Here is a 19,792-nt window from a genome sequence, read left to right on the forward strand (position 1 = left end):
TCTTGGTATAGCTGTTAAGAGTCTCCTTTTCTGAAGCCTTTCCCCAGATGTGACTCTTGTGCTTTAGACGGAGGAGATGAGGGGACAGGAATACATTTCTCTCAGTTTGTGCAATGGACCAGTGCAATTGGCCGTACCTGGTTGGTTCCAGGCTCCAGGGGGTCCTGTCAGAAGGGCCCCGCCCTTGTCTTTCTCCTTGCAGGGACCTTCTTTCAGGCTTCAGGGCCGTGTGGTTTGGCTGGCCCCTGGCAAGCGGCTGTGGTTTTCCTCTCCCCTCGGATTGTGTCCTTGCCAGCAGAGGCTGGAGGAGGTCAGCTGACCACTTGCAATCACACACTCATGGAGCAGTGGAGGGGGTGGGGTGTGTGAACTGTGCCCCCGTCTCCTTCACCCAGGAAAAGGGCAGGTTTTCCATTAATAGCATTCCACTGAAGGGCCAAAGTCTGGTGGGGAATCCTGAAGAGGAAGAGATGTGCGTAGGAAGCTGGAAACAAATGGGGTTCTTTTCTTCAAAGGCCTTTTCATGAGCTCTAGCTTTTTCTTTCACTGCATCCTCGCCCCGTACCAGGCATAGCAGAAAGGTAACCAGCCTTGGGGGGGGGGGGGCTTGCCCAGGGGTTCAGGAAGGGCGCTTGGGTTTAAGGAAATCCAGGTGGTGGTGGTGGTGGTGGGGAGGGGGACTCCCTTCCTGTTACCTTCTAGAAGAAGCAAGAGCCACGCAAGCCCCTCCCTAGTGGCAAGTGCCATGGTTGTGCTTGCACCGCTGTGGCTCCATTCCCCCTCCCCGGCTCCTTTGTGCCAGGAGTGTGCCTCAAAAGTGCACTAGGAGGCTGCAACCTGCTTCCCCAAAGCTCCTTCCAACGTGGCTTCAGTCAGTCCAGTCCAGTCCAGTTTGGAGGGTTAGGAGCGGCATGCATGCGGTCCTGTCCCACCCAAGCCCCCTCTCTGCCACCGCCGCACTAAGCCACCGAGTGCTCTTGAGCACGATTAGTGCACAGACGGGTGCCTTTGAAACCCTGTGACTTGGAAATGTTGGACATGGAAAGCTCGCTGCGTTTGCCAGAACAATGGGCCACGTCGCTAGGATGGCATGAAGCTCTTCTAGTCTTCTAGGAGGAGATAAAAGGCTTTCCGGCGTCTCAGCTGGAGGAAAACTTAGTCAAACAACCCAGAACCTCCTGTGGAGAAAGGGCTGACTCTTATCAGATGCCTGGACACAAACCAGCCATTGTGTTCCGAAAGCACAGGCCGTGTTTGGAAGCAGAGAAGGCTCCCAGTTGTCAGTCAGCCAACGCTTTGTCCTGGCTTCTAGAGACCTCTGCTTTGTTTTTGAGGGGGTCTTTCTGGCCTGCTTCCGTGGAGGGTCCCAAGAAGGCAAAGTAATGCGGAAGGCTTGGAAGCAGGTATGGTAGTGGGGCTCCCTGAGATGGCCATTTCCCCATCCCTCGGTATTCTTTTGGTGTACAAACAGGCTTGTAGTTCGTTTGCTCCAATTTGAAAATGTCTTTGGTGATTCTGTGAGCCTTGTGGACTGATGAGTAGCATCTGAAAGTGGAATGGAGGTTCTCTCAAAAACATGCCTTTGGGCCACTCCACAGCTTCAAGTGGCTCAGAGCAGCTGCTGGGCATGGGGGCTTTAGGGGGCCCCCAAGAGCCACTGGCTCTTGGCCTGCCCCTCCCTCATTTCCCCGTCCTGGGAGCAGCACTGCCTGGGGGCTCTGCAGCCAGAGGAGTTGCAGCCAGGCTGCCCTGGTTGAGTCCGCACTGAGCTGCCTTCATTACGAAAAGGAGTTCCTTCTTCACGGGGAGGTGCCGGGTTGTCTCCCCTCTTTCATGTGCGCAGCCTGTCATCTGTTTGGAGGTGGATTAAGCCTTGGTTAGAAACTTCCTGTATCCACGTAGCCTCCAGGGACAACCTGTGAGTGGCAGAACAGAAGATGGGATGTTGATCCTCCAGGACTATTCATTATGCTTCACATCCGGTTTGATCCCGGCACACCTGCAAGAGATCTGAGGCTTACTACAGGCGTGGAGGAAGGAGGCCAGTGGCCTCTTGTGGTTTCGGGTGAGAGCCAGGAATGGGGTTCTTCCCTCCCGTGACCTCTGTTTTGGGAGCTGCCTTTCGAAAGGCACAGGTAGGAGTCTGATGCTGTTCCCAGGATTGATTACTCCCGTCCTCCTTTTCTTTCCTGGGACCGGATGTTCTCATTCAAATGGTCGTACTTGTCCATTCCAAGGAAGATGGATGGGCCCGGGCTTAGCTTGCCTGCCAACTTTTGCTAGACAAGCCAAACATTAGGAATGCCTAGCCAGAGCTGCTCAGACAAGCATCCCAGGAGTGAGTCTCTCGCCACAGTGGATGGGCTCTCAGGGACATGGATATGGAGCAAGATCTGTACATATTCGACCCCCAGAGATGGGGCAGGACTCAGAGGATTACAGCCTCCCAGGGGGCAGCACTGGGCAGGAGGGACAGGGGGTCTGAGCTGAGGCCTGGCCAGAGGCTGCCCAAGAGGAGCAGTGAGGACCCCAAATGGCTTTACAAAGAGAGAGAACAAAGACCTGCTGGATTAGGCTGCAAACAGACCACTTTCCTAATCAAATCCCTTCCACTGGCTGCTGTTCATTAAAGGTGTTTGAGAAATTTGCACTTAGCTCAAGGGTCACCAGCCCCTATGTCTTTGTCATGAATATTCCAAATTTTCAGCCTAGGTTTGGGAAGAGATTCCCTGAGGGCCTGAGCAATTCTGCAGCAGCCCTGGTGGCGATCTGGCGATTCCCAAAGGGTGGAGTTGGGTTACTCCCACTCTTATGCTCTGATACAGCAAAATTTGAGTCCAGTTGAACCTTTAACAACAACAAGTTTAATGCGCACAAAAGCTGATGCCCAGAATTAAACTTCATCAGCCTTAAAGGTGCTGCTGGACTCAAACTTTGTTCCATTGCTTCAGCATCTACAGAGCGATCTACCCTTTTTTATAAACTTCCTGTTCTCCTTTGCTCCAGTTTCTGACGTGACGCTCCAATCTCCGCTTCTCTACCCGACCTCAGACGGTTTCTGTTGTTTCCCCTCCTCTGTTGCCTACCAAGGGCCTCCTGTTCAAAGGTGTCCCCTTTAATTGAGGAATAATAAATGGAGAAGAGCCTCGGACTTCTTCCGTTGAGAGTCCCAAAGAAAAAACAGAGGCTGGCAGGGAGCCGTGAGGGGCAGAGGGGCAGAGCTATTCGTCAAGGAGGCCAAGAAACTGGTTTGGCAGGCCAAGGGGAGCCGGGGATGGCTTTGCTGGCAGCCTCCCAGAGGGAACAAGCCCCACCGCCTCTCTCTTGGCAGGTGATGTGCATGTGTTTATACCTTTGCAGGCCAAGGAGGATGCTAGGCGCAGAATCCAAAAGGCCTTTGGTGCAAAGTCGGCAGTGAGCCAATTTTGGCTTGACCTTTCACGGGTGCCAAATGGCCTAAGACAATCATTTGGACACCTCCCCCCCACCCCATGCACCTAAACCTCTTGGGCTGTAGCTGGTTGGGTACTCAGGCAGGTGTGTGTACCTGGCCAGGAGTCTGAAATGGCCCCACCACCTGCCTGCCATCCCTTACTCTGGCCGGGGCTAGGAAGGAGGAAGCATGCACGTGGAATGGCTGCCCAGCATCTTGGAGCTCAGGCCCAGTTCAGGCCCTCGCAGGCAAAGAGAGAGAAATGCAGGTTGGGTTACAGATCTGGGGCATCAGATAGGTGCCAGGCTGGTGGATACTCGCCTACATACAGACAGTTCACACTACTAGATGCATCTGGCACAGCCATCAGTCCTGAGGGATTCCTTTTATCTTCCATACTGTTTGCACTTTCTCCTTGCCTCAAGTCTCTTGTCTGCTTGCCCTGTGAGCTTCCTTCTACGCTGCCCTTCAGCTGCCCCCTTGGCAACATCAGGGCAGAAAGGTCTCTTTCCACCTTCCCCTGCCCCTGGCTGGCTCTTCTGGTTTGCCCTGAAATCTCACACACACACCGTGACTTGAGGGCTGTCAGGAGTATTCCCTGCTTCCTGGGGGAGGGCATGGCTCCTCTCTCTGAATGGCTTCCAGAGTGAGGAAAACCTATGAGCACAGCTGGCTGCCTCTGCATTTACACGCTCCAAAGCTGGTTCCCCCAGGCTTGTGCCCAAGGGAACTTAGGAGACTGGCTTCCCACCAATGTAAAAGGGTGGGAATGGCAGGAGGGATGTGGGGTCTGATTTTCTCCTGCAGGGCAGGCCAGCTGTCCAGTCTGAAGGATGATGAGCTGCTGCTTGTGAGAGATTGGCAAGGCTGCCCCAATCCCTGGGCTTGGCCTGAAAAACATCATCTTGGTTGGCACCTCAGAACGTTTGCATCTCTGTACCTTGCTTTGGTTGCTAAGTAACTGATTCTGAAGCTAGGGAAGTTTTGCCTTGCTCTACAGAAGCCTGCAGGAGCACTCACTGCTCCCACCCACCCCCCCGTCTTCCTTTGCAGCAGCACGCCAAATAGGAATGCAGGCCAATCCCCCACCCCCCCCACCCCCCAGTCCTCCAAGGGGTTGCACAAGTAGATGGCACAAAGGGCAGCATTTTGGGTTTGGAAGCTCTGGAGAGTTTTTTTCATTTCAATGGCATGGACCTTTTGAAAATTTAAAAAAAAAAATTGCCAAGAGCCCCTAAAATATTTACAGCTGGGTTTTAATCCTTGAAAATTGGATTTGAATGTGAAGTCTGACACCACAGTCTGGAGTGGGATTCCCAGCTGGCCAGGCGTGAGCAGCTGATCAAACAGCTTTCAGGCTGCTTCTTCCTGAAGCGCTTCTTCTCACGGAAACCTCGGTGGGGAAGCTGGAGTGCCCCGGCGTGCCTGCCAGCCCCTGGCCAGCCTCCTCCAGGCTGGGGCCTCCTCAGAGGAGCCCCCGTGGGCTGTGGAAGTGGCCTTTTCCGTGCAGTCTTCAGAGCGCAAGCAAGGGCTTTCGGGTGTGGTCGGACTTGTCGGCGGGGTGTGGGTGTGATCTGGTCCTGAGAAGTCAGTGGCCTCTCCAGCTCCTGCCTGCTGGTTTTAAGCTGAAGATGAAAACAGTGATTCCCGCTTGCCCCAACACTCCATGCCGATTAGCAGCGGCTCCGTGCCTTTCGAACTCTTTCGAGAAACGCTAGTGGCCCCCTTTGATCTTCACGTGGGCTTGTGCTTGCTTATCCCCGGAGAAAGCCAGCCAGGGTGGTGCTGAAGGGCTTTGAGTTCCCATGGAGGCTTGTGGGGTTTGTCACGCTTGCTCTGTTTACAGATACAGAGCCTTTAGGAAACTGGCAGACAGGGGGATGTTGGCTGGGGTGTGTGAGTGTTAGACCACATGCTATAGCTGCTGATTCCCAGTCCCAGCGAAGTTTTCTGCCCTCGGCCTGCCTTGCTCAGTTCCAACCAAAGCAATCCCTCCCTCCTGCCCTTTCCCACGAAGGGGTGGCTGCTGCATTCCAACGCCAGGAGAGAGAGAGAGAGTGTGAGCCAAGCTGGAGAGAAGAGTTCCTCCCCTTGAGTCAAAGCCCAGTGATCAAGAGGGCCTCCAAGGTCTGCCTTCTTTTTGCTGGCCTCTTGGACAGTCCTGACACACCTGAAATGCTCCCGGGCTCTGGAGGACCGGTTAGCGTGAAGAAACCCAGCTGTTCTGTCTAAGGCAGTCGGGTAGCAGAAAGCCGGCCTCTGGGACTCCTCTCAGACTGTCCAGGTGGAGGCTTTTTCTTCCTGTCAAACTTGGCACAGTATGAAGGAAATGGATACGTTGTCCTGAGGATTTTTCCTTTTCTGAATTACCGTACATTTTTTTGCAGTGCCTAAAATTCTGGGGGTTGTATGACTTGTCTCTAAAATATTCACACTCATGCCTCAACAGCTGAGAAAGTAGTTTGTTTCAATGCAGCTCCTTCTGGTGAGAGGCTGAATTGGGGCCTCTGGCACGCCTGAAAAGCCAGCTGCTTTCTGACCAGGAGTGAAGCCGGGCGCCTGGAACATCAGAAAGGAAGTAGGGAGAGAGAAGCCAGTGAGGCTGCAGAAGCCGCTTGCAAAGACCCCCCTCTTATCTTCAGCCTTAGGTTGAAGAGCATTTAATGTCCACTTCCGAGAGGGGTTCATCCCGGTCTCAGCTCCCGCCACTCACTCACTCACACCCACTGATTTCATTTCCCTGCGTTAAGGGAAAGTGCTGAAAGCTAGAGTTTTATGTTGTTTCTTGTTAACACCTCTCAAAATCCCGTGTCAGGTCTGTGGCTCCTTGCTGCCCCGGCTGCTCGATCTGGATCCTTGCGATTAGGAGCGAGACATTGTTTCCGAAAGGTCCCCTCACATAATACCTGGAAGCCATGTGCGGCTGCTGGGAGATGCGATTGTGCAGAAGAAGGGAAACTGAAAATGGCCTGACCCACTAAGCAACGGGACAGAGGAGGGCACAGCCGCTTCCTCTGTTTGTCCACCTGTGTTTTCCCTCTTTTTGGCACCTTTGCTGAACACCCCACAGGCAGGCCAAGGTCTGGTGCAGCTCCCTGTAGGGCAGGACCTTGTTCTGGGGCAGCAACTGACTGATACCTGAGCAGGCTGCCCCAGGAGTCAGCCAGGGCCTGAGCTCTTGCCCCCTTAATGAGTGCATTGGGATCCCAAGCATAGAGCCCACCCTCCAGAGCTGCCATTTCCTCAGGCGGAACTGACCTGGTGGCGCCTAGAGGTGGGTGCTGCCCACCATCAGGGCTCTAGGCAGGAAGACAAACACGCCGGCTCCTGGAGCTCTGGAGGATTCTGTCAGTGGGGACGTACCGCCTCTCTTCCTCTGCAGCTCCTATTCTGGAAGCTTTAATGAGGTTGGGGGGATGGCTGCTTGGTCACATGGCTCACCTCTTTCTGGTGTGAAAGGGGAGCAAATGTTTATTGTATTAATTTGCATTAATTATATTTATTGATGACTGCCACTCCTGGTCCAGCTGGCTCGTGGCGGTTTACACAGTATTAAAACCCCACATAACAATATCATTACACACACCCCCCTTGATGGCGGCCAAAACACAATCTGGAGGATATCCCTTTCCTCATTCCCTCTCCCTACCCCCCATATGCACACCTGTCAACCCTCCAGAAAGTAGCTTCCAAGGGAGTCTGGTCCAGCAGATTTCCCTAGGCCCATACAGCCCACACAGGGCCCACACAGGGTGGAAGCAGTTCTTCCTGGCCCAGCCTCAACCAAACGCCAAGCGGAAGAGCTCGGTCTTATCAGCCCTACGGAATACTGACAACTCCAGCAGGGCCCTTAGCTCTTCTGGGAGCTCCTTCCCCCAGGTTGAGGCCAGGACCAAAAAGGCCCTGGCCCAGGCCAAGCGTGCCTCCTGGGGGCGCTTCCTGGACTGCTGTGTGGAGTTTGCATGCTCCTCCCAGGGATTCCTATTCTCCGGCTGCTTAGTTCTTGCTATAAAACAGGAGCTGCCTGCACCTTACTGGAGGCTACAGATGGGAAGGAATGGTGGGGCCCATGGAATGCTGAGACAATGCAGGTAGATCTGTGCGTGGCTGTGATGGACAGACTCTAGAACACTTTGTTCATGCTGGCAGGCAGGCAGGCAGGCCCTTCAGCAACATGGCAGAGAAGCATGGGCACAGTGCTTGGTAGCATGGAGCTGAATTAACATTGAAGAGTACCTAGCTGACCTGGTGTAGGCTTGGAAAGTTTGTCCACTGATGTTTCTTCAGCTGAGAGGGCAAATTGTCCTTCGTAGCTATGTCAAGAATTTGGTCTCCTCCCCTGGGTGTGGTGCTTCTGTCTAGCTCTGAACTTATTGCATTCTTTCCCGGGTTGCCAGACTGAATTCTTTTACATATATTCTGCTGATTAAAGCACCCTTTATCTTGACAACTCCTATCTCTCATAGGTGGATATTTTTTTTCTCTAAATGCTGAAGGACCATGTGAATAAAATGGCTGGTTGTCAGCATGCGGGATAATTAAAACCGGGGCTGTCTGCTTTAGGAGAGTGCGGCAGTTCCCCACCTCCCATTTCTTTTGTTCGGCTGAAAATCAAACTGGCAGGTGCTGGAGATAAGTTTTCTGGCCCAGGCCCAAAAGCTGATCTGGCAGGAAACGGACTGTCAGGTTGCCTAATTTGCACCACTCTGCCCCAGGCTTGCCCAGTGGCAGCTCTTGGGTGTTAGCTGGACAAGGGAAGGGGTTTCTTGCTAGAGACCGGAACAACAGGGGGGCCTGGGTACTTTCCAGACCGCTCCTTCTGCCTGTTTTCCCTCTGGACTGCCAGTTCACTGCAGAGGTCTTGTGGGCAGCACTGAACAGACAAAAGGCTTCCGGCTGGCAGCCAGAGGTGGGCTTTTATCTGCCCATCTTGGCAAAACCTGACCATCCCTACGAAGTACCTTGAGGCTACGAGAGAGGAAGTTTTCCCGGGGTAGTTCCTGCTTCTCTTCTCAGAATGGTGGGGATTTGTTGCAATGTGAAGTCTGATGGTCCATCTTTCCTCTTTGCAGAGCTGAGCCCTAAGTGAGTCATGGAGTCCTATTTTGGCCATTGCCAGCACATGCAGCAGCAGCCGCAGCAGCAGGACTGTGGGGTCTCCCTGATGCTTGCAAACAGCGAGGCCTCAAAGGCCAAGAACCCCCAGCATTCCTCAAAGACAGGGGGATCCTACGGAGTCAGCATTCGGGTCCAAGGGATCGGCGGGCACCCTTACATCGTGCTGAATAACACAGAAGCGGACTCACCAGAACCCCTTTTGGCATCGGAAAATGGCCAGCCCGTTACATGTCTGGCCCTTAACAGAGCAGCGCTGGATTCCAGTTCTGCTACTGAACATGAGGGAGAAAATGGTGAGGACTGCCAGTGTTTGGAGCTTCCTCATGAACCACCAGGTATGCTTCCAAGCCTGAAGCTGTCCAGTGCAGGTGAGGGAGAGAAAAGAGCGTCTCCTTTCAGTCCTGGCCCCTCCCAGCCCTCCAGCCTGTTAAACTTTCAGCGGCATCCTGAGCTTCTGCAGCCCTACAATCCCGAAACGAATCTTTTGCCCTTGCATGCCTTTCAGACTTCTTTGGTCAGTAAGCCCACGTCTGCTGCAGACGAGGAGAGACCTGAGGCCAAATCTTTGAGTTCACCTGTATTGAAACCTGTATTGTCAGATAAAATGAGTCTCCAGTTGGCAGAACTGGCCAAAGCAAATGTGAAAACTATCCATCTGAGCAAGCCTGCAGCTGGGGAGGTACTGGAAAGCATCAGCATCTCAGGCAGTCCTAACGGGATCCATGAAACCCTTTCTTCTAGCGATGGATTCACACCTGCGGCAAGGACCCCCCCCTGCCAGGAAACAAGGAGAAGTCGGCCTGACCTTCTCCCCTTCCGCAGGCAAGATTCAGCCGGATCGATACCGAATGGCTCCCGGCGGTCATCCACGTCATCAACAACACCAACATCTGCAGCTTCCTTATACCGGTTTTTCTTGGATGACCAAGAGTGTGCTATATATGCGGACCACGTGAACCGGCATGAAAACAGAAGATACATCCCGTTTCTGCCTGGGACCGGTCGTGATATCGACACTGGCTCCATCCCTGCTGTCAATCAGCTTATCGAGAAGTTTGACAAGAAGGCTGGTCACCCAAGGAGAGGTCGGCTGGGGATGCGGAACAGAATTCACCCCGATGACCGTAAACGGTCAAGGAGTGTAGACAGCCTCCTATCCTCAGGCCTCCAAGTGAATTCGGAGGGTTTAGATGAATTCAGTCAAGATTTGGGAAAGTCATCCGAACACTTGCTGCGGCCGTCCCAGCTGCGTCTGAAGAAGCCAGCATCGCGTGACCTTCAGAAGTCTGCCTCCCTTGGGGAACAGGGCATCTCTCGGACCGTCGGCAAGCTCCAGACCACAGCTGGAGATGTTCACAGCAGCAGTTTTAATTCCTTGCAACATCCTCCACAAGCTAATCTCATGGATGAGAGCTCAGCTCATAAGGCATCCACACTTCCGGTCCAGACTAACAAAAGTGAAAAGAAAACTGTGACTTCCACTCTTTTGATAGCAAATCGGAATGTGACACTGCCTGACCTAGGAGCAAAGAAAGTCTCTGCAAAATCTTTTCCTTCTGCTTCAAATGCACAGGTAATTGGTGGGGATTGGTCCTGGGCTCGAGCCCTTGGATTCTGTGGGGCAGCTGTAAGAGGTCTTGGGTGGAGCCTGTTTATTGTAGAGACCCAGTTGGGAGCAAGTGGGCTCCTTCTCAGGTATCTGTTGTGTCTTTCCAGGTAACTCCAGATCTGCTGAAGGGACAGCAGGAACTTGCACAGCAAACCAGCGAGGAAACTGCCAAGCAGATTCTCTACAACTATCTGAAGGAGGGGTCAGTAGCATGAAACCGGGGCAGTGGGAGTGGCATTTGCTTTAAAATGTGGAATTGATGTATACTGTGCGCCCCTCTACCGCCACTCTAGTCCCAATTCTGGATCCTCAGAGCATAGAAGCATAAAGCTGGAGGGGTCCATAGAGGCCATCTAGTCCAATCCCCAGCAGGATCACCCTAGAGCATCCTTGACAAGTGTCTATCCAATTGCTACTTGAACACTGCCACTAAAGGAGAACTCATCACCTCTCTAGGCACCCAGTTCCACTACTGACCTATGACTATAAAATATTCGTTTTCCTAATATCCACATCTCCACCAGCAATTGAAACCCATGATGGTAGCAGGAACAGCTCCCTGCCTGCCTCCATGTGACAGCCATCATGTCCACCCTCGGTCTCCTCCAGACTGAACGTTCCCAATCCCCTCAGCCTTTCCTCTTAGGGCTTGCTCTCCAGGCCCTGGATTGTCTTCATCGCTCCCTTTTGCACCCGCTCCATGGGATGCTTCAGCTCCTGCCTTCTTTCGAGGGCTTATCTCAAGTGATTCGCTAGGTCCAGTGCTTTCTGGTGTTCAGGGTCCACAAAAAGATGGCTGCCCCTGGGGGAATTCTTCGGATGTCCTGACTCCATGTCTTTGTGCTCAGCTACTGCTTTGGTGGTTCCATTGCTGACTGGGGGGACAGGAGGGTTTTGGGGTGTCCCATTCCCCTATGATTTCTTTGCCATTGAATTTTGTTTGCTGCCTTCTACACTGTTTCTAAATGGGGCATAAATCTTTTAAGTACATACAACACGGCACTGCCGTCTGATCCTGCTATTCAATGTTTGTGTTTCAATGCGTTTCCATAAGAAGGTGCTTCTTGGGGGTCAACAGAGAAATTTGGGAGATTGGTAAGGGACAACAACAGGGCACAAGTCACTGCCTGGTTGACTGACGTTGTTTATGTATTAGGAGCAGTGAAAACGATGATGCCACGAAGAGGAAGGTCAACCTGGTGTTTGAGAAAATCCAGACTTTGAAGTCCCGAGCAGCTGGGAGCACCCAGGTCAGAGACTCGGGCCCATTGCGATTCTGAATTATCCAGGCCTATTTTGTTGCTGGAGGAGGGTGGAGTTATTAAGATGCCCCTCAGGATGTGTGCATAAATTCCAAAGAGTGGAGAGCCCTAGCTGTGCAGACCCATGAGGTCTTGGGACATCTGTGGTGCCTTTGTGACCCATCCTACTCTTTCCCGGGACCAGCTGGATTGCAAATGGCTGAGACTAGTTCGGATCCAAGTATTCGATTCAGATTTGGTTCTCTGGAGGTCCAAGTCCCATTGAAAAGACTGGGGGTGGGGGGGGGGGGGAGAATGAACTGGACAGAACTCCCTTAATTAAATCTCTACATTTTGGAACTGGCTATAAATGTTTTTTTTTTTGAGCTTGCAAGTGATGCGGTACATGTTCTTTCTCTTTCTCTGAAGGATGCTGTTAGCCTTGCAAAGGGGGCCGAGTGATGATAAAACTACCCCCTCCCTCAGAGGGTATGAGCCTGTAGTTTGGCAGCATAGCCAGTATGCTTCTGCCCCACAACCACAGTTACTCCAAGCTATCCTTGGTCCCTCTCCCTTCTCCCCATTGTTCTGTTTCCAAACCACCCTAGCCAGAATGGGCTCACGGATTAAACACTTGGTTTTGTGCTGTAATTTTATCTTAGTTCTTTTTTGGAAAAAATACAGACTGTTCATCTCTGTGAAGGAAAAGATAGTAAGGATGTTCCCAACCATCACATGTTGTTTTAACTGCAGGTTGCTGATAATTCAGCCGAAGTCAAAACTCTGGTTGAACAGAAGCAGGGGCTGGAAAAGGAGGTTTCTGAACTGAGGAGAGTTCTGGATCTTGAGGTCAAGGTAAGAGCTCTCTTGCTGCTGCGTCAGAGTGGAAAACACTCTTCATAGTGCTGCAGTTCATTCCCCTATCCAACCAAAAGCACGTCAACAGTGGAAAATATAGCCTGTCTAAAGATTCATAAAGTCATCTAGCTCTACTCTGAGCAGTTTCAGAAAGTAGCTGTGTTGGTCTGCAATAGAAAAACTGGATTCTCAAATTTTGTGGGTTTGAGCTTTTGAAAATCCAAGCTACCTTCATGAGGTACAAAGAACAAGACTCAAATCCTGGAGCACCTCAGAGATCAACAAGATTTCCAGGGTATGAGTATTCAGGAGACCACACTGCCTTCCTCAGACACGCCTGGCAATAGTTTTCCAGGCAGAGAAGATTCTCTCAAAGCTCCTGCTATTTGAGATTCTTGAACTGGACTGACTGTGGGCCCTTCTGCATGCAGGTTGGGTGTCTGGAGAGAAATCCCTCTCTTATGCCAGTCTAAGAAAGACATATCAATGTTTGAACTTCACCTTCTCCAAAAGGCTCCCTTGGTTCGGCAGCTGACTTGAGGCCACTTGGCATTCACCCAGTTGTGTGATTTGGGATGGGGGGAGGAGAAGGGGGCCACACACACTACCTCTCCAATTTTTTATGCCATTGCCATAATGAATTTTTGATGCTCACAATTCAGAATGAACAGAATTTCAAAGAAGAAAGAGCTGCAATGAGAGCAGAGCTGAAGGACCTGCAACAGCGGCTGGAAGAGGCTCTGGAGGAAAAAGAAGTCTGCCATAAACGGGCCGAGGAGAGTGAGAAGGATCTCCGACAAAGCACTGAAGAGTGTGTTTTGTGTACCAAACTCTCTCTGTATAGTTATTACTCTCCCCTTCCTTTGGAAGAACTCCAGAATTCCACAGATTTTTCTATCTCCCTTGGTACTAAGACCAACAGAATCCTGGGTTATGGTAAACTCTGCTAACGGCATCTGAATCCATTTTCCTCCTCTTGCTTAACTGAAGAAGTTGGACACTAGAGTTTTTCTACCAACAGCTGAAATCCTTTCTCAGCTGTTATCACTCGTCTGTATTTGTTGCTATTAACTCTTTGGAAATAGACCTCTGAGAACAGCTACCAAGTTCAAAAAAATCCAAAAATAAAAACAGTAAAACATCTTACATCATTAGAACAAAGTCCAGGGGTACCTTTAAGACCAAAAAAGTTTAATTCTTGGTATAAGTACACATGAAAGCTTATTCCCAGGATTAAACTTCGTTGGTCTTAAAGATGCCAGTGGACTCAAACATTGTTCTATAGCGTCAGGCCAACGGATCTTAGATCAATGAAATCAAAGCCAGAACCTGATTTACAGCAAACAACTGCAGCCACAATGCTCAAAATCTGTAGCAAATAAGCTGCATCTTTCTGAGTAATGGCTGTATGCACCTCCTTGGGGTGGAGAGGATCAGATGCAGAGGGAGCCACCCTGGAGAAGGGCTGGGAGCTTTTGCCTTGGAATGGTCTTCCTCCTCTGAAACTATAAGGAACGTTTTGCTAGAAATGCAGCTCCTCTTGGAACAGAGTCTCCTGAGGCACACATTTATTTTTCTTTCTTTCCCTCCTGAGGCTTTTCCAAGTGAAAATGGAGCGAGAGCAGCACCAGACAGAAATCCGAGACTTGCAGGATCAGCTCTCTGAGATGCACGATGAACTGGACGGCGCAAAACGTGCTGAGGAGGGAGACAGAGCGCTCCTCATTCAGGTGAGCGGCAGAGCAACATGGCGTTTGCATGGACTGCTGCTGGGAAAAGTGCCAAGCCAGTCCCCAAGAGAGTCAAACATGGCTTTAGGGAATGCTGCTTTTTTCTGAGTTGCCAGAGAAATCGGTGAAGTCTGTTATTCTGGGTAGTTCTTGGCTTTGAGTGATTTATCTCTTGGGACAGCCTCATGGGCGGAACCCTGCCAATGGAGGAGAGTGAGCTGAGTCACATCAGGAGGAAATCCTGTACCTCTTGAAGATGTTCCCCAGATGGGTGGGAACAGCCAGAAGGCTAGGAAAGCTCCCGGGAAGTGACAGTCTGGAGAGGCAAATAGATTCTTGCAACTGGTAAGGCTCAGCTGCCCTCATGCCTCTAAGTGTCTGTTACTGGCCTGGCTGCCTGCCTTCTGGAAAATTTCCAGAGGAGGACATGACAACATTTCTGGGGCGAGGTGGTAAGAAGCAAGAACAGTTTTTCCTGATGACGCCTCTCCTCTCCCCTGCAGTTCTCCTCTGACCTTGGTGAGCAGATATGTAGATTCAGCATCTTATCCCTCTGTGAAATGATTTGTACCTCCCGCCCTTCACTTCTGTATGTTTCAAAATAGGAGCCCCCCCCCCCCCCACGGGAGATTTGCAAAATGCAGACCCTGCTTTTCTGCCCTCATCAGAGCCTCCTAGTTTGGCCCTGGGCTCAGGCAAGGATTGAGCCACGTCAGGTGTGTAGTGAGGCCTGGCGGCCAAAGGCAGAGGGCCTCTGAGCCTGATGAAGAGAGTCAGCCTCTGGCTAGTCCAGAGCTTGCCAGTCACTGGGCCTCAAGCGGGCTCCAAGGCCTCAGCATGTACGGTGCGAAGGGGGCCCAGACAGGGCGGTCCCAGCCACAATATCCCGGAGCCCAACTCAGAAATGAACCTGAACTAGAGTGGCTTTCTTGGGGCCTTCTCCAGCTAAATGCTGCCAACACTCGTTTCTTGCATTTGGGGGGTCTAGGAGCTGATGCAGCTGAAGCAGGACCTGCAGGCCATCCTGATGGCCAAAGAGCAGCTGGAAGACATCCTGCGGAAGCGTGAGCGTGAGCTGACCGCCTTGAAGGGGGCCCTGAAGGAGGAAGTGTCCAGTCATGACCAGGAGATGGACCGGCTGAAAGAGCACTACGAGGAGGAACTCCAGGCTCTGAGGCAAAATTTTGCAGAAGCAGCAAAGGTTGGTGTGGGTCGAGCAGGAGCTGAGGGGTGCTGAGGAGGTGGGTAAGGCGGGAGTGAACTGCAGGGGCCAGTTTATTGCTTGAATGGAAGTCTTCTGACTGGGACTTCTTCCTGCCATGGCCCCAGTCTTCCTTCCTTCCTGGTTCTTGTGCCTTCATGGGCATTGGCTTCTGTCTCTCAGCCAGGGGCCTTACGTGCCATTCATCTCCCCCTTCTGTGAAGCCCAGCCCTGAGTCTTGCTGTTTCTGTGTTTCAAATGTAACTTCCAGCTGTTGACATTGGCAGTAGGAGCTTAACTGCCTGCCGTTTGTGTCTCCCCCCCTCCCTGTGTGTTGATTCCCATGGGGGTACTCTGGCCTACCCTTCATTCCTGTCTGCCTCTTTCAGACAAAAACAATTGATTTGTGCTGAGAGAGGAAGTGCCAGCCAGCGTTTGCAAAACAGTTTGTTTATGACTCAGTAATCACAGATACAGCTCCAGCTCAGCCTCATGAACTGTCTCTCAAAGACGCTCCCTGGTAATTGACTGGTTTTTTTCAATTATGGAGCTGCAATTACAAATGAGGAGAAATGAAAGAGGGGCTTGTTTGAAGCAACAATGATCCAGTCTGGGTGGGGGGAGAGGAGGGCTGGCTCCGAGTTGGTGGGGAGTTAGAAACATCCGCTCTTTGTTTCCTGACAGGACTGGCCTGAAGTTGTGGGGTGCGGGAGGTGTGCCATGGGTGAGGACCCCTCTGCCTCTTCTCCCTTCCCATCTGGGCACTGGCGCCTTGTCTAGACATCTCCCTCGCCCTCATCCAAAATGGCTACAGGCAGATGGGAGCAACTGACCCCTCCCCCAGTGAAGCAGAGTAGGTCCAAGACTGAGTAGGTCCAAGATCCTCAGGCTGATCCAGCTCCAACCTGTAGTAATACCTCTGCTGAAGCACAAAGCCTCATCCTCTTATTTTGGCAGTCAGCCACATTACTTAAAGCAGGGGTCCCCGACATGGCGCCCATGAGCACCGAGGCATCTGCCAACACCTTTCATGGTACCTACCAGGTGCTTTTAGAAAGTGGATAGGGTAGATGGAGTTTTTACCCAGCAGGGCTTCTAATTGGCTGTGCAGATTAAAAGATATTCTGCTAATTAGAACTTCAGCTTGAAATATTGAAGAATTCCTACTAGAGTTCTAGATGACCTTGCTCTCTGACATTTTGTAGGTGGCCCCACCACCTGACAGGGTTGGGTCACAGCCATCCTCTCAGATATGCCCATGGCTTTGAAGAGAAACTGTGTTTGGTCAACCAACGCCTGGCTCCAATGAAAAACAGCAGTTTCTGTTTAGCTTTGTGGGATGATACAAACGAGACCTGTGTTCAAATCTTGAACATCCCCTGCCCAGGGGGTTAGCAGATTTATGAGGAAGAAGCGTGGCTTCATCTCAAAAGCACGATTCATATGCAGGAAGTCCTGGCTTTGGTTTCTGCAGGGGCAAGGTTTGGGTACCACATTTAGGAGAGAAACTGTCCTCATCTGTGTAGCAGCCCCTCTCACTTGGGATCGTCTGCGTCTCCCTTTTGGTTCTGCGAGGCCCGCACAGGAGGACTTCTGCGCTAGTTGACTGATGAAGGGTCTTGCTTGGACAGTCTGCCTTGAGCACCCAAATCTTTTTGTGCAATCTGTAGTTTTGTCCCTGCTGCATAGATGTCCTCCTTCTTGCAATGGGCCGGGTTTGCTTGTTGTGTCAAAGGAGCAAGCAGAATGCCTCTCTCTGGCGACAGCTCGCTTCAGACTCGGTCGGGGGAGTCAAAGCTCCAGTGTGCCCACTGCAAGGCCTGCCAAGTCCACAGGCTGAGGTCACGATGGCAGGGACTCATGTTGTCCCACAAGACTTGAGCCACGTTGGGAACACAAGTTAATATTCTACTTGATTCTTCTGACCTTGGCAGCACTGCAGAGCCAAGCAGGCCGAGTGGCTAAGAGGATCACCCGGCACTGAAGTAATCACTTGTTGAGAGGCTAATCCTTCCTCGGCTGCGGCCTCTTTTGTCCACCTTTACATGGGGATCTGGGTCCTGTCTATAATGAGAAAAGAAATTGTTTCCTGAGGGCACAATGCAGCGGAAGGCACGACTGCCAGCCTAGCACAAGGAGGCACAGGCTGGTTTTGCTCCAAACTGAGATGTTTGTTCCTACCTGGTTTTGCACCGGACAGCTCTATGACCTACAAGTCCTGTCTGGATGCTTGATTCCACCTGCCCACACATGCAAGCCGTCCTTGTCATTTAAAGGACACTGATTTGGATGTGACCCCTCCTGGAGTCAACGTAGCAGGGTTTCTGGGCCAGCTGGGCTCAGAGAAAGTTGTTCTTGTGAAAAGTGTGATTTGCAGCTGTCTGAATGAAGCAGGGACAGCGATCTGTCTCCCTGCTGTCCCATAATACTGAACCATGTAATGCTTGTGAATTAATTAACCCCCACTGCCTGTGATGCACGTGCCTTTCTGCAAGGAGAAGTATATAACCTTTCCCCAGGGCATAATATATAGCAACCCACTCCAAAGCACTGCACAGAATTCAGATTGGTGATAGGAACCCTGTGACAAATGGGAGGGTATGGGAGAGGTGCAAAGAGGGGCCCTGGTGAGCTGTGTGTGCATGAACTCTCCTTTTGATGTTTGCAGAGACAAAAGAGGCAGGGAGGCCATCCTGTTTTAGCCTTCAGTATGCTGATTAGAAGCGTCAAGCCCCCCACCCCTCAGTAGGAGTGGGCAGTAGATAAAACAGGCTCCATCCCAACAAAGGTGACTTGTTGCTGTCTCTGCTGGCGTAGAACCTCAGCAGCGCCTCTTCCTCCTCTTCAGCTGCCACCTCCAGCACAACTGGTGTTTGGTGTTGTTTTCTTGGGTGCACAATATGTTTGTTTGGGTGTCAGCTGTCCAGATGGCGACATTCTTACATCCAGTTATGATAACCAGCTTATTTCACCACCAGCATTAAGTCTGTTCAGAAGATTCATCAGCAAGGTCACCGAGAACAAACTGCTGAATGCCTCCAGGCCGTACCAAGCTGGGAGGAAATGCAGGGTTCACGTTGATCTTGGCTGCCAACACAAAGGGAACACAACAGGCTGGTAGTTACCCAAGAGCTTTTTGCAGTGTTTGTTCCAGCAATAGTAATGCAGCGGGGACAGGAAATGGTGCACTGGAAATGCGTGGTCAGATGCAACTGCTTCGGAGAGGACACTGTGAAAGGTGGCCATGATTTAAAACACTCACTAAAGGATTCTGCATATTAACAGCAGCACGAGGAAACTCAGTTGCTCTCTGCACGAGGTGAAGCTGATCCGCTGGGGCAGCCAATCCAGTGTCAACAAGACACTGGATGGTGTGATGTGCAGGCCAGATCCTGCAAGCAAGTGCCTCTGCACACCAGCATCACACTTGCAACTCCTGGAAGCAAGAGCTAGAAGTAGGGGAAGATTCACATGCAGTGCTTGGTGACCAAATGTGGTCCATCTGGAATGCTGGAGGGACAGAGACAAGGAACTGTGCAGAGAAATCTGTAGTGAGTTCTCCAGGTGCCATCTCACTGCATCCTGGAGTGTGCCTGCTCCACTGGTGCCCCTTGAAATACAGCTTCCCCAGATAACAGCTTCTGTTTCTTGTACAGGTGGTCAGGCATGACTTGAGGGTGCCAACACAGACTGCTTTGTGAATCAGCTGATCTTGGTCTGGGCAAAGACAGGGCAAGCAGCAAGTGAGATTCCAGGCCTCACAGGTTGACCCTTCAGGGCTGTCCTTGCTTCTTCAGACACTCTGAGCATATTAGGGGGGTGGGGGGGGGTGGAGAGAGCAGGCAAGCAGGTATTGCCAGTCTCTGTACAGTAGGAATCTCACCCAGCCAGTTCTGTTGCTTGTATTCAGTGCAAGGTGTTGGCATATTAACCCTTGGAAGAACTGCTGTGAGTTCCTTGAAGAGACCTGTTTTGCTTCCAGATACCTTACAGGCAGCATTCCAGGCATCCTGAGAAAGGAGTATGGTGTTGGCATTCTTGTTTTATATGGCCTGTGCTACAGGCCAAGGGGCATGCATCCTGGGAAACTTATCATTCCTGTTGAAAGTGATTCAAGCTGGTTAGGAAATTATTGTGCCTGGTTTCCAGGGAGGTCCAAAACCACTGAAGTCTCTGCATCATAAGAGGGCACGAGGAATGGTTCTTTATTCTCCCACAAGTCCATATACGTCTGCCCACTGCTCCAATGCCCCTGTGCTCGAATCTAAGAGAATATGAAGCCTGTAAATATTTTGGGTAACAATCACGGATCAAAGCATTCCAGAGTCTTTCCAAAAAATATTTGAAAGTGACGATGGATCCCTGACTGATGTTTCAGGATATGTTAAGATTTCCTATTTATGCAGCCATCCATAAAAAACTGAAAAAGGTAGATGGAGAGACCGTTAAGGACTGCCTGATGGAAAACGTTTCTGTCTTGCAAAAATGCAAGCAAACCAAATCAGCCATTTAATTTTCAGCTCTGAGCTTTGTATCTGTAAGCTTTGGGATTTGCTTCAGTAGAATTTGTGCTGGGGCGTGTGGGCAGAGATGGGGGGAAAT

General features: G+C 51.3%; 1 protein-coding gene and 1 long non-coding RNA gene across 7 annotated transcripts in view; one reads left to right on the top strand and one right to left on the bottom strand.

Annotated features, from left to right (window-relative positions):
• CGNL1 (cingulin like 1) overlaps positions 1-19,792 on the top strand; it is a 34,073-nt gene that overhangs the window by 1,483 nt on the left and 12,798 nt on the right. For 2 of the 6 annotated variants that reach the window (XM_077318096.1, XM_077318101.1), the window contains exons 2-8: positions 8,506-10,124; positions 10,268-10,362; positions 11,317-11,410; positions 12,155-12,256; positions 12,922-13,070; positions 13,854-13,989; positions 14,978-15,190. In XM_077318096.1, coding sequence (XP_077174211.1) covers positions 8,526-10,124; positions 10,268-10,362; positions 11,317-11,410; positions 12,155-12,256; positions 12,922-13,070; positions 13,854-13,989; positions 14,978-15,190 — 2,388 coding nt within the window. In that variant the 5' untranslated portion in view covers positions 8,506-8,525. Of the gene's footprint in view, positions 1-434; positions 582-1,380; positions 1,404-7,561; positions 7,777-8,505; positions 10,125-10,267; positions 10,363-11,316; positions 11,411-12,154; positions 12,257-12,921; positions 13,071-13,853; positions 13,990-14,977; positions 15,191-19,792 lie in introns of those variants that run through there. The other 4 variants (XM_077318098.1, XM_077318100.1, XM_077318097.1 and 1 more) reach the window with 4 other exon arrangements.
• LOC143827976 (uncharacterized) overlaps positions 4,579-19,792 on the bottom strand; it is a 34,369-nt gene continuing 19,155 nt past the window's right edge. Inside the window, exons 4-5 of the long non-coding RNA XR_013227458.1 lie at positions 6,692-6,880; positions 4,579-5,992 (exon numbers count right to left, since the gene is read on the bottom strand). This is a non-coding gene — a long non-coding RNA (uncharacterized LOC143827976). The remainder of the gene's footprint in view (positions 5,993-6,691; positions 6,881-19,792) is intronic.

This window comes from Paroedura picta, chromosome 18, assembly GCF_049243985.1.
Source record: "Paroedura picta isolate Pp20150507F chromosome 18, Ppicta_v3.0, whole genome shotgun sequence".
Taxonomy (NCBI): domain Eukaryota; kingdom Metazoa; phylum Chordata; class Lepidosauria; order Squamata; family Gekkonidae; genus Paroedura; species Paroedura picta.